The sequence below is a fragment of the Macadamia integrifolia genome, chromosome 1 (genome assembly GCF_013358625.1).
Source record: "Macadamia integrifolia cultivar HAES 741 chromosome 1, SCU_Mint_v3, whole genome shotgun sequence".
NCBI classification, from domain to species: domain Eukaryota; kingdom Viridiplantae; phylum Streptophyta; class Magnoliopsida; order Proteales; family Proteaceae; genus Macadamia; species Macadamia integrifolia.
The window spans coordinates 34868550-34882931 of NC_056557.1; the positions used below are offsets into that span (position 1 = coordinate 34868550).

At 37.8% G+C, this 14382-nt stretch overlaps 1 protein-coding gene across 4 annotated transcripts in view; it reads right to left on the bottom strand.

The window, feature by feature from the left end:
• The window catches only part of LOC122085205 (transportin-1-like), a 47719-nt gene that overhangs the window by 25001 nt on the left and 8336 nt on the right, over positions 1–14382 (bottom strand). For 3 of the 4 annotated variants that reach the window (XM_042653698.1, XM_042653690.1, XM_042653682.1), the window contains exons 3-18: positions 12823–12912; positions 12598–12675; positions 12391–12471; positions 11944–11994; positions 10172–10257; positions 6761–6827; positions 6602–6658; positions 6476–6505; positions 6299–6358; positions 5974–6087; positions 5118–5231; positions 4202–4300; positions 1601–1726; positions 1444–1518; positions 1218–1289; positions 961–1071 (exon numbers count right to left, since the gene is read on the bottom strand). In XM_042653698.1, the coding sequence (XP_042509632.1) occupies positions 961–1071; positions 1218–1289; positions 1444–1518; positions 1601–1726; positions 4202–4300; positions 5118–5231; positions 5974–6087; positions 6299–6358; positions 6476–6505; positions 6602–6658; positions 6761–6827; positions 10172–10257; positions 11944–11994; positions 12391–12471; positions 12598–12675; positions 12823–12912 (1311 nt within the window). The remainder of the gene's footprint in view (positions 1–960; positions 1072–1217; positions 1290–1443; positions 1519–1600; positions 1727–4201; positions 4301–5117; positions 5232–5973; positions 6088–6298; positions 6359–6475; positions 6506–6601; positions 6659–6760; positions 6828–10171; positions 10258–11943; positions 11995–12390; positions 12472–12597; positions 12676–12822; positions 12913–14382) is intronic. The other variant, XM_042653707.1, reaches the window with a different exon arrangement.

A 14382-nucleotide genomic window follows, 5' to 3' on the forward strand; every position in this document is an offset into this window, starting at 1 on the left:
AAAAAAAGTACATAAAATTTTCAGCTGCACTTCAGTTTGTAACCTCAACTTATTTGCTGGTAAAAAGTAGGTATAAAAGTTAGATAAGATAATTGTTACAATATCAACCCTAGATTCTGTTCATGGTGAACAGCTCTCTCTTCACTTGTGTTCTAGTTTATCTTTACTTTTAGTCGTTTAATCATTCAGGTTTGGCACATACAGTTTCTCTCTGTGCTTTTTCATATCAATCAATCAGGTCAGTTTTCAGCATTTATTTCAACTTGCTGTTCTGTAAACCACGTTTTGTTTCTGGTTGGCTGCACATTCTTTTTCTTTTCTTTTCTTTTTTTCTTTTTTCTCTTTTTGAGGAATTATATTAATCTCATGGAAAAAAGCTGCATGTACCCTATAATTTTGCCTGGCTGCAGTGCAGTATTCCTGCACATAGGCTCAACCCTTGGACCAATTTTGTCTTCTGTGTCAATCCTTACATATTCTCAGTCTAGCATGCCCACCTCCTACAGATTCTCATGCAAACAGTGGTTGATTGATATTTCTTATCCCAAAGTCTTAGCGGATAGAATTCAGCGGGTTGGGGGTCCCCCAACTTTTTTCTAACTTCTACCTATTCAATGTCTACACATAATTGAACATTTCGTTGTTTACCACTTTACCCCATTTATCAGAGGTTCCGCAGTATCAAACAAGAACCAGGCCCCGTTGATGGCCCAGTTCCAATCTGATTTTAAAAACTATGAAGTAGATGTTTTGGCCCATAGAGGTGTGACAGGTCTTTCACTCATTTAACTTATCTTATTTTGCATGATTGCATCCAGAGCCTCTCTTTGTTTATAATTTCTTTCCTTTTTTTAGTAACGCTTCTTCATGTACTGATAAAATAATAGAAAATAAAAGAATTGTTGCTGTCCCATCAGTAGCATAGCTTTGGCAAAACAAAGATCAAATAATAACACATACCTGTGCAATGGATGTAAAGCACTCGAGCAATGGAAAAAGATCCTTGTCTGAATTTGAAAGTTGCTGCCATTTTGTGATTAATGGAGGCATCAAGATATCAAGGTATCTAGCCTGTCAATGATTAAAGCAGAGAATCAGAATGCAAGGATAAAGTTTCAAGTGATTGCAAACATCAAATTCATTAAGCCTTGGCTCAAGTCCAATGTCCACATTAAAGGAACCATAAAGCATTTTTATGTACACAACAGAGATAGAACCTGATTTAGTTCCCCTCCAACTGCATCTGCTAGAGTACCAATAGCATCATAAACAATCCGAAGGTTCCTTTTCTGAGGAAAAAAAAATGGCAAAACAGATGTAAGTCAAGGGCATAATTATCCAAATAGGAATTATAATAGGTTTCAATGGAAGTAATTAGTACTATAAATGGAACATCAATATTGAAAAAATGTAAATATCAATAGATGAAAAAAAAAAAAGAACCTGGTATTTCCCAAAAGCACACAAGAGGTGTTGCAGAATAATCTCCAAGAGTGGTGATAACTCTTCTGCAGCCTCCTGCCATTAAGAAACACTAGAGTGAAAATATTGAAGAGTTAAAGAAGAAAAGCATTGCTAGAACCATAGTTAAAGAAGGAACCTCTTCAAGTGTCGCAAAGGCTGAACAAGCAGCCTCTTGCACCCGTTTGTTAGTGTCCAGTACTCTTTTTAGAAGACCCAAAAGAACTTTTTCAAATTGTTCACGACCTTTCTGGTGGCCAATGCTCTGAACAAGGACAATGAAAGAGCTCAAACCTTTATGATACTATTGGGTAATAAATGGCAATATAAATAAAGCTCTAGAAAAACAAAAAGTTTTGATTCCAGAGAAGAGTACAACATGTTTCAAGATCATCTACAAACAGCAATATTGAAATGGAAAATAAACAGCATACGCTTTGCTGGTCCAAAAAAATAATTCTTAACAGTGGAATGGCATTACATCACTAAATAACATACCACACCTGACACAAGTAACATCAGTGACAAAAATCAAGATAAACTACCAAGCTTATCCAAGAGAATGCTTTGGAAGCAGAGATGAAAGATGCTAGAAAAAGGGAAGGGAACACCAATTTTCTAAAGCTTTCTTTTTGATTCCCTGATAAGAAATAGCAATAAATATTTCATCAAGATGCAAGACCTACTAATGACGTTGAAGGATAGATCAGTGTAGTTGCCAAGAAATCTATATGGAGAAGAGGATCTAATGTAGAACTAGGATTGACAAGTCAACTAGTCCCAATGTTGCAGGATACTCTCAGAGAACATCAGACCAAATACCAGAATAGTTCAAAACAGATTAATAACAAGGATGAGATCAGATCTGACATTAAGAATATCAATCTCAGATTATATGGTTTCAGAAATCAGAATAGAAGCAGATAATGAAGGGACTAATGGAATTAAGAATTAGGTCTGGGCAGGTTCTGAAACTTGCTAACAGAATCTGCAATTTTCTGGACAGAACCAGAAAATTATGCTCACCGATCCTCTTTCTCTGGACAGAACTGAGAAAAGAAATCGATTAAATACCTGTAACAGTAGATCAGATCTGGAACACCTTGAGTCTATGGAAGAAAAGAGAGATAACTAGAAGAGAACCTCTCGGGCTTCACACCGCAGAGAGTCAATTGGATCAAACACCAATTCCATCAGCCTTGATCAAACACAAGACAACTCTTCATGGAGAAGACAATAGCAACAACCATTAATTTTTTTTTATCAAAATCATCTAAGCTTAGGAGCCTCCTTTTCTTTATTTATAATGTTGATGGGGAAGGGAATTACAAATTAGAAGGTTCCTCAAAAAGGAAACCAAATATTCTCCTAATACAATAGTTACTAAAAACTGAAACTAGAAGTTAGTTGAAAAAGGAAACTAACTACTAATGACTTGACTCAATTAATAACTTGACTCCTAATGAAACAAATATAACTCAAATCAAACTCAACTAAAAAGGAAACTAATGAAAAATGGAAACTAACTAGTAATTTCGTATGCATCCTTAGAGCCCTCTTTAGACCCATAAAAGTGGTCTATTACATTCAAAACACATGAGATCAAAGGCCCAACATGTATGGAACCTGACCCTAGGCTTATTCCTAATAAAACAAGCATTTTTTTTTGTAATTAATCTGCATCAGGATCTCAATGCCATGGTAAGAAGGCTCCCTAAGATGGGATGGCATCAGAATGTCCTAGGACAACATGTGAGAGCTACCAGAAATGCTTCATTGAGGGCATGGAGAAGGGAATCTTCAGTGCAGAAGACCCTCCTCCTACAACTAACCTAGCTGCTTTTATGATTGGAAGAATGAAGATGGATCAAAATTTTGACAAGGAAAAAAAAAACAAGGATAGGTTGGGGAAGTGAGATTTGGATTTTTGGTGAAACAGCCAGCTTCTCCCACTTGGTGACTGATATGGTAATTTTCTGACTGGAAGCTAATGTCAGTATAAGGTCCTGGGGCTTGAGTGCCAACACAGGTCTGTCTTCCAGGCTTGGCAGAAATTCAATTTTGATATCTGTCAGTGTCTTTGCAATCCAACATCTAGTGGCCCTTTATTTAGCCGTGCAATTCTCATCCATGTTTGGAACCCACCACCTCTTTAACAATATTTTCTACTGTTTTCTGAACTAAAAACATTTCCTAGTTAGTGAAAAAAAAAAATAGAAATGAAATTGCATTATCTTTGAAAAAGCTAAAGCAAAGATCCTTTTTCCTGCTGTGAAGTATACATCTTTGTACTGATTCATGATGACATAAACAAAGCACCCATTGAGGACTCCAAATTGTACAATGTTCATCACGAAATATCCCCACCACCTCCAGTAACAAAGTACCAATGAGTTTGCAGGCAATCTGGACCAATCTTGGCAGCACACATATAACCATGCTTACGCTAATACGTGTTGCAATATTCTTCACCCCAAGTACAAATGTTTTCTTTTATTGGAATTGGACTCTGACAACATCCAAACCACTACATATTTGAAGTTAAACTGAATATGGGATTTAACTACACTCATCATTACTGTTATCAACCAAAATAAAAGATCTAATCAGAACAGTACACTGGAAGCACAAGTCCATAATAATAAGCATATTATATTAGCATATGATGACTTTTAAATCGTAAACAAGAAAAGATGAGGAACTTGTGCTAGTAGCCAATCAAAAATTACTTGGAACATACCTGAACAACAAACCTGCTATAACGAGAAAGTGTCCAACATGTGATACTTCGTATGAGAGGAAATTTGTCGTCTAAAAGTGGGATAAGGAATGCCACCATCTGCACATCAAAATATTCACTTACCATCCATTAGTCCAACATTCAGAATCAGCATGATCATCACTGGTGGAAACAATGCAATAAAAAACCTCAAACAAAACCTGCTTAACAAACACTATAAAATAACAATCTGGAAAAACTTGCAGGCAGAGGAAAAAGAGAAGAGATGGTATAAGGTAGAACTTATGCTTTCCATCCACAGAAATATATGGAATGGACAAAAACAAACAAACCAGAACTTACAATTAAGCCAAAGCCCTTTGTGGATATAATATGACTTCAGAAGAAAATAAATGATCATCCAAAAAAGTATATAGCGATTTCGAAAATTATCCCTGTGGACTGTGGCTGACATTTCTGTGATGATATTTCCTTTTCTATTTAAAGAAAATAGGAATTTACAAGAAAAATATGTTACAGTAATGCCAAAATACATGAGATTCATTTTTCTCCCTTGGTCGGTAAAATACCAAGAAGCTGCCAATTGTTCCAAACAAAGGAACTAACTAAAAAGAACCACAAATTAACAAACAAGTGCACCAATTTCCATAATGTTCACTCAACTGCTATAGAACTCATTTTACTCAAATCAGCTCCAACCGGAAAAAAAAAAAAATCCACCTTTTTAATTTCTTCACAAATTCCTGGTTTATTATGACGAGATACATATTGTCTTTTTTGTACCAGGCTCCTTTCCCCTTTTTCATTTACTTCTTTATAGAAGTATTCAGTAGCTCGTTCACTTCAAAAATAATTTAACATTTTCTCAGAAAAAACAAACAAGAGGATGGGTCAGGGCAGGACACTATGTTATTACCTCTGGCAAATGAGGATATAGACCATTAATACAGCCCTCAGCTATTGCACCAAGAGTTAAAACAGCTGCTTCCCTTTCTTTCCAGGATGAATCAGCAGTAGTAGCTAGCTTAGCCTGAAGAAACATCAAACAATTGGAAGCATCAGTTGGTAAGTCAAGCAATTGGTGAATACCTTGTAATGACTAATTAACTTTGTAAATGGATTCTGTATTTTGTCAAATAACCTCCATGTCCTGCTAAGGAGGGATTTTTTCATGAGGTAGCTGAGATGGCATGACCAAAAGAGCCCCTCTGTTTAACAGAGCATTTCTGCCAGATGCCTATCCTCAACATAGGAAACATGATTTTCATGTTCTTACTCGACTTTTTATTCTCCAAAACATGAAATATATAATGGCTGCAGTTCATTAGATCTCATTGATGTGAGCTCAACAAGCTGGCCATCCAAATAGTCAATATAGGGATCTCAATTTAGAGAATGGTCAGGATTTGCAACATTAGCCACCAAGCCTGGCCATAAGAAACAAAATCTATCGCAGAACTGCTTACCAGAATCCCGTCGACCCAATATCAAATTACTTAGGATGCAGACAATCATGTTAAATGCTTAAACAAGAGAGAATATAATCATCAGGAACCAATCAAAGCTCTCTGGTCTTGTTAGGAGGGGAAAAGGGAGCACAGGAGATGTGTTGTCTCCCAAAGAAGGTAAAACTGAGAGGATATAAGAGACATTCAAGCCGTAGCAATACTGAACGGTTAAATATTTCAAGTTAAATGAAGGCATGCATAATCAAAAGTTTCTTCCATCAAAACAAAATATTTCTCTATTTTAGTGTCAAGTACTATACCTACCTGCACTAAAGGCATTAATGTTGGAAGAATCTCATCACCAAATACATTGGAGAGGATATCAAGGCCAGCCGCACTGCACTTCCTTAAATTCCAAATATTGACAGTGTCATCATCCTGCAAATGACAGTATTCCAAACCATTCAACCAAAAACAACTCCAAATAATCTCAGCTGGGTTATCGCACAGCTGTAATGAGGATATTGATCACTACATTTAAAAATTAATAGATAAACAAGCTAGTCACGAACTAAGGGTTAAGAGAAAAAGGTTGAATGCAAAGAAAAAAAAAATCCAGCAAGAATGAGATGGTAGGAAAGAGCAATACTTCGTCTTCCAAGTTATCTGCTCCATGAAATCGTGATGCATGAAAACGAGGCTTCAAATCCTGCAATCCAAAGCTTTAAGCTAAATAATTTCCTAATTTCCATATGTGGCAGAGCAAAGTCATTGAAGAAAAAAAATTAACTAATGAGCACCAAGGAACTTGGGTATCACGTCAAACCTGATCTCTATCTGGAAAAGACTCGTCTTCCTGCAAGTGTATTGAAACGTGAGGTCATTAAAATGATCCATTATATGTACTCATTTCCAGAATTAGCAGGTAATAGAATAAGTACAGAATGTTCACCTCAGCTTCAACAAGCGACTCATCATCATCAGCATAAACCATGTTTGACAACAATATCTATCAAAGATGTGATAGCAGCATGAAGAATCAAATAAAAGAAATTTAGATCAAAAAGAAAAATGTCGTAATTTTAAGGTTCATCAAATGAGTGCACTATACAGGAATTAGACGTGGCAAATACTCTCTTAAGTTCCCCGGCGGTAACTGAGCTTCACAATACGCTGACCTGACAATTGAAATCAACACTAGACATTTAACATTTAAAACTACCTTTGAAGGCAACACAAACTCAAATTGTCATAACGAAAATGATTGATATCCTAATTGGAAAAAATTAAATGGAAAATGTATCTCCCTATTTCCCCTACTAGACAGGAGGGGTGAATAAGCAATGAAATGCTACACTTCATGGTTTTTTTTTTTTTTTTAAGACAACAGAGCTCACACCATGTGAGATCAGCAGTCAGCAGTCCAACCAATCTAAACAAGAAACCACAGAAATCTAAATAATAAAATGTAACAAGAAAAATAAAATTAAGTTATTAAGCACACATGAGCACCAAGCACATATTTAGATTAATAATGAAGGTGTTAAAAGTCTAGCCACATGCCAATTTATGCAAATGTTTTAGCTTCCATTATTTAACAATGGTCCATAACTTGATGCTTTGACTGTCTGGTTGGGGAAGGTTGAAAGAACCCAACCAATTTTTATCAGTTAAATCATTAACCATTGATGGTAAAAAAATTGTTCTTTAAATACTTATCCATATGTAGGACCAGGTCATTCAGAAGCACAGTTATTTTAAGATAGCTGACCTCAAAGCCTAATCCATACGGCTCAATTAAACTATAAGCCAGATGCCTCTACAACAGAGAAGTTCTTGTCATAAATTTTTTCCAAATTTATACAGTTTTATACACCACAAAAAAATTGCTGCATCACAGAAGAGTTATTCCACAATAAAGTAAATAAATATCAAAATCACAAAGGATCTCATGAGAAATGTACCAATGCGCTAATGTACTAGGATCCTTTAGGCCCGTTTGTTTAGAAGGATTTTGATGGGGTAAGATTGTTGGGGTGGAAAAGTACTCAACTTTTCCTAAAACTATGGTATTTTGAGTTGTTTGGTTGTAAGGGGTAGGAAAATGAGCAGAAAATCATAATTTTACTGTCAGCCCACATGGCGCAGTGTTTCTCCCACCCCAGTCCCTCAAAAAGTCCCACCAAATTGGTGGGACTTTATGGAATTTCAAGGAAAAGATGCAACGGTAACATTATCTCTCTCTTGCTTCCCTTCTGACTCCCCTTCCAACGTCTCTCTCTGATATTTCCGCTGCTGTTGCCCGAACGGAAGCAAATCTGAAATTGAGCGCTAATCAGCAGCAGCGACAACCTCAACAGAGCTGTTAGAGAGCTGAGAGAGAGCTATTGCAGAGCAATTGCAGAGAGGAACTTGGAGTGCCATATGGCTGAACAGCTTGTCCTTCCTAGGAAAACTCCAACACAAGCACCTTTACTTCAACTTCCCGCAGTGCCTCTAGTGGCTCTTGAGATCAGCCACCACAGAGAAGCTCTCCTTGTTGCAGAGGTTGCATGAGAACAGCCTCAGACATTGACTCCTCTTGACATAATTCTTAAAGCAAATAGCCAACTTCGATACCTGCATCTTTGTCGTTCTGAGGTGAGATTTAGCGGAAAATGGAAAAGAAGCAGAGAGAGAAAGAGAATACATGGAGGCCTTGGCGTTGTTTTTCTGGTTATTTCTATATATCAGAGCTGGGATTTCCAAAAAATCCCAGGTTTTGAAAAATCTGAGTTACAAAAAAACTGAGTGCGATTACACAGCACCGATCTTGGATTTTCAATCACTATCTTATCCATCCCATCTCTCCACTCCAACCCCTCTCCCTCCTCCTCAGCATCATCCCACTAGGCCTATTCTTTGAAGAGAGAACTTTCAAAAAAGAGGATTCCTCCAGCTAATCCATCTCCTCCTCTGTCGATGAAAGCGGAGCCTCCGTTACCGCCTCCGGCTCTTCAATGGGTTGGGAAAACCCTAGGGGCTCTTTGATGGGTCTCATCCCCACTATTGATCCATACGCTTCTCCCTCATCCCACCTAACCAAACGAGCTGGGGTGGGATGCTACAGTAACCTTCCTCATTTCCCACTCCGGTTTCTCATCTCATTAGCACATGGGACCCACATGTCAGATACTCCCACCCCAAACCCCCCTCTAAACAAACGGGGCCTTATAGTTGTTCCTCCATATTCTACGGGAGCTCCCATGACACGCAAGAAAAAAACAACACATGGATAAATGTGTAATAGACTAATAAACACCCACAAAGAAGTTCAATCCTGACCTTCCATAGCAGTAAAGGTCTTACAAGGAAAAACAACCACATTATCACATAGGATATGTGTTCCAGATGATGTGCATATTGGTTGCATTCTCATGAAAATTGTGGAAACGAAAAACGACAGAAGAGATTTCCCTTCTGGTGTTGTTTGGTCCGAGTGGAAGGGGTCCCCCCCCCCCCCCCCTCCCGGGCAGAAAACAATTACAACAATAACAACTCAACATTTTCCCAACTGAATGGGGTCGGCTATATGAATCTGTCAGAAAAGGGGAAAAGAAATGAGAGGCAATGTAACACAGCCGGGCCATCCCACCTAAACGCAATCGGCAACATGGATCTTTGCCCTCCAAACAGCTCCGTTTGATGTCATACTACCGTCAAGACTTAGCTTCTGCATGTCATTCCCTACCAATTCATCAATGGTCATTTTAGGTCTGCCCCTACCTCCTCTAGACATGTCCATACCACCTTAAACGGCATTCTCGCATCTTGTCCGAAATCGGGGCCACTCCCAACTCAGCTCTAACCCTATCATTCCTGACTCTATCTCTCCTTGTTTGGCCGCACATCCATCTCAACATCCACATCTCTACTACACTCAACTTATCTGTGTTACTTTTATTGACTGCCCCAACATTCTACCCCATATAACATAGTCGGTCTTACAACAGCCTTGTAGAATTTCCTTTTTTTATTAGAATATACCCTAAAAAAAAGTAGATTGTATTGTGGCCTGATTATGATATCTAAGAGATCAAGATCCCTGAGACATTGAATAAATGCTATCATCCGAAATTTTCACCCATTAATTGGAAGTCTTACTATTTTATCAATTTTCTTCTTTGAAAAAGGTAAAATTTCCTGCCAAATTATCACTTTGATTTAGAAAGGTAAAATTTTTATCAAAGCATCAATTTTTCCAACCAATTCCAATTACTGTGACTGAAGAAATAGCCTCTTGTCAATTATAAACTATAAAAGCATTAATTAGACAATTTTTCTATACGTCCATGTGGGACATCTGTACAATCAAAAATTCAAAATAAAAACTTGTGGAAAACAATCTAACTTGAGGTACACAATAGACTTTGTCATCAAAAGAAGTATAGAATATGTCCACCATACAAATACAACATCATATATCTTTAAGACCCTCAGAGCACTAATTGTAAAATGAAAGAAGAAGGTTATACGGGAATACCAAAATTCACAAGATTCAAGAGAAACTTCATCTTCGGTGTCTTTATTGGCTTGCAACATGTATTCAATGACATTTCTCAAATGTGGCTGCAATATATTGTTGAACATCATCAGACCAGCAACAAAAACCATCAAATGTACAAATAAGACCCATCATAAAATGAAAACAACAAATTGCATGTAAACCAGCAAACAGAATCACAATCACACAACAATTCGAATGGACACCGGCAAATAGAATCATGATCACAACTTTAAGTAACTAAAGAGCAAAGCGAGATGAGAGCGGTTGCAGGAGCAAAAGCATGAGATATTAAAATTAAATATAGTCTGAATATGAGAGTGGCTTTAAAGCATGTCTAGGTACATGGATGTACATCTTTACATAACACTTCATTTAGTTTAAAAATAAAGGATGATAAACAACACAAGCACCCTCAATGCTTAATTCAATAGGATTTCAAGTTGGTAATTATCTAAGTCAAAATTTCAATTTACCTTAAGCACATGTTTAGCTCATGGAATAATTTTCCTGACAGTGTGCTCCTAGAATATGTGACTTAGATGATTTTACATGCTCTCAATCTCTGAAACGGGAGAGGCGTTGAGGGAGGAATGCTCTTTAGTGCCACATCGGCTAGAGAGAAAGATACTGAGCTATTGAAAAGTGGGTGGCCTCCTCGCTATGGCATGATGTGTTTTAAAGCCGTGAGGCCCATGGGCCAAAGCGGAAAATATCATTCCAAGGGCAAGGGGCCGAGTCGTTACACTAGCAAGTACAAACCTACCACAGTTCCTTCCACTTGCAATACTTCGGATGAGATTCCAGCAAGTGGCGGCACCCGGAAGTTTTTTTCCCCTTCTTTTTTCTCTTCTTATTTTTCCCCCATTTTCTTCCCTTCTCTCTCGGGCAGTAGGTTTTGCTTCATTCCTGCTGATTGTTAATTCACCTTGATGGTCAATTACTTGATTTCAAGGTCTAATATGCAGTTTGCACTGTTGTATAATTGTACATCTGTATCTGGTTATACCGTTATTCCTGCTGACTGTCGCTAAATCTTCCTTCTCCATATCTGGTTCATTCTGGCTGACTGTTGCTAATACTCTGCTAGAAGCCTAAATAAGTAGATTTATGCAATAGCAAAGGAAAAAATAAATAAGGCGCCTTAGCACCCCTCCACTGCCTTGGGTTGCCTTGAACTTTGACGATTCATCAATGGAAACCCGGGACCAACGGGGGTGGGAAGGATGATTAGATCTAGCACAGTCTGTTATGAAGGCATAGTCAAGTCCTATAGGAGTTGGTGACTCCATAAGAGCAGAGCTTCCTGTTTGAAGAGTGGACTGAAATTAGCTTGGAGAGAGGGTTTCCACGACATGTTTGTGAAAGGAGATTCAGAAACAGTATATTATGGTTCCAACTTCCAATAAAACCTCATGTCACCTTGCACGTTTGCACATGTAAATAAAGCATATTAGATTCATAGGTTCTGACCCAAACTGCTTATTCACCTGGAGGTCCAGATAAGCTAATGTTTTTGTAGACCTTAGGCCAAGGAAGGTGTTCAAAGGCAGGGGTAAAGTGAGGGGAATTGTTTGCCATTGCAGGAGCAGTGTGTATGATTTTCAGTTGTCTCTTGTTTTGGGTCTACGGGGTGTTGTGAAAGTTTCTGTAATCGGCTTCTGTACTGTTCTCTTCTATCCATATAACCTGCTGTTTTACCAAAAACAAAAAAGGGACAGCTTTATATTAAATAAGAATAAGATATACACCTCCAAGAACGATGGGCGGACTTCAATTAGTTGAACAAATGCTGCACAAACCTATAAACACAAACAAAAAAAGAAAGAAATTAAGTATATATAATGATTGATATTTGGAATCAATTTCCACACAAACAAGGAAGTATTGGTAGACCATGATAAATTGCAACACCACCCAAAAAAATTTCCACTTATATTCATTAAAAATAAAAATAAAAGGGGGGGGATCTTCATGTATGACCGAAAAGTACACTCAGCACTTCAAATTCTATAGTTGGATCAAAATCATGACTAAAAAACATTGTTTTAGAGTAAGGGAAATAAACCTAACATGAGGCATGCCAACAATCTTACATATCTGTGAGGTGCAAAACATTTCTTATATATTGAAGTCGCATGCACTCAGTTTCATAGTTCATATTATTCCAATAAAGGAACGACAAGAGAACTACTTACCAATTTTCGCACCTCTGCAGAAGGATCATCAGCAAGAGCAAACAACCCTTGGACATATTGATCCATGGATAGAAGTAGTCCCTGCAAAACAATAACAACTCATATTGAATACTGGCAGCTGCAACAACAGAGCAGCAGGTCCAGTGGAAAAGAGAGGGGAACAAATGTCAGATATAGAATCACTTAAAAAAATCTCAAAACACTTACCGAGGGCATCAGCATAATAAACTGATTTATAGAACCCAAGGAAAGCTTTCGGAGAGAGGCATGTGGCGACTGGAAAAACTGGTTGAAACAAAGGAAAGGATCTTAAGACAAAGTTTAGAAGCACCAACTAGTCAACTTCCAAATGAAAGTAAATATCATGAAGAAAGACTTAAAAATATTCAAAACCCAGAACTAAAAAAAATATATTGAAATGCATTCAGTCACCTGGAATAATCTGGGTAGGAATACATTGATTGGGCGTTCCGCTAGGCCAGGCACATCTGAATCAAGCTCCTGTGGTATATCCTCGCAAATCTGAGGTGCATCACATGACTTAAATGTTACCAAATAATCAGAGAGTTCCATATATATGTCCGATTATCAGTATCTTTTTTATTAAGAGCTTCATCAAATGATCAAGCGCTATCAAAAGCAAACAAAGAAAATGGAAAAGAGAGATATTCAAATACATTAATATATATGGGATTCACGGGAGGATTTTGTGCATGAATAGGCATGTTTTTGTAGTGAGAGGGCAGGATGAATTCATGAAATTTTGGTAAGGAAACTTAGGAGGCTATTTCTGTAGAATCTTCCTAGTGAAGGATGAGGAATATTACAGCATCCTGAGGGTACAGGTTGCTTCTTTGTGGCTGCTAGTGATACAGGTATACTTAGATTTTCAGAGAGGGGAAGTTAGGGAAGAAGGGAAGAACTAGAATAGAAGGGGAAGGAAGGGATCACATAATCAGACATTGCACAAATCCAACCAGAGAGGGAGAAATCGCATAAAGGGGGGGAGAATCACACACAGCCCTAAGGCTCTCAAACATTAACTCAATTCATCATTATTCAAATATGAGAAATTAGATTACATTAGCTCCTCTATATAAAGAGGGTAGATTAGCAGTCATAACCTAACTAAGAGTTAAAGTCCAAGTAGGACTAGACATTACATAATAGGGGTTGGACTCCAAATAGGACTAGACTAGAACTCCAGCATGGAGTAGGTAACTAACTAGTCATTCACTAATAGGGAAACCTAACCTGACTAAAAACTGAAATAACAAAGGAAATAGACTCAAAACAAGACTCTAACCAAACTAATGAATTAAATCCCGTTTTCCTACTTTCTACCCATAATTTAGGCCCATTGAAGTGGCCCCTTACGAAGAAAACACATGGGATCAAAGGCCCAACACATACATAACCCAACCCAAGGCTTATTTGCAATAAAATAAGTCCATTAAGTGACTAATCTACATCATGATGTAGCATTTCTGACCGTTGGATAGACAAAGCAAGGTTTGGATATCCACATGTCAAATTACAGACTCAAATTCAATCACTCATCCTCCAATGTATGTCCTTATATCCCTATGTATGCCCATGCACGAATACGCCCCATGCCCCCGGTAGTCCATGCACCCTATCCCATAGTTGTCACGGCATCAAATCGATCCAAGGCGGTGGAGGGGTGGCTAATCGATTTGGCGATGAATCGCCCATTATGGCGTTGCCATGGCAAATTGCCCATGTGTCATTTTTTATTTTTCCTATTTTCTAAAGTTATTTAGTATGCTACTTTTTTATTTCCCCTACTTTCTAAAGTTATTTAGCATGCTACAAGCCTACAATATATATCGTATAACATATAAAACCAACATTAAGCAACATCAAATCATCAAAAATCAACATAGCCCTATCAAAATCACCCTGCATTTTACAAAAAATCGACCGCCTAGTGAATCGGGCGTGACCTGGCGTCCATGGTGGTGCCATGGC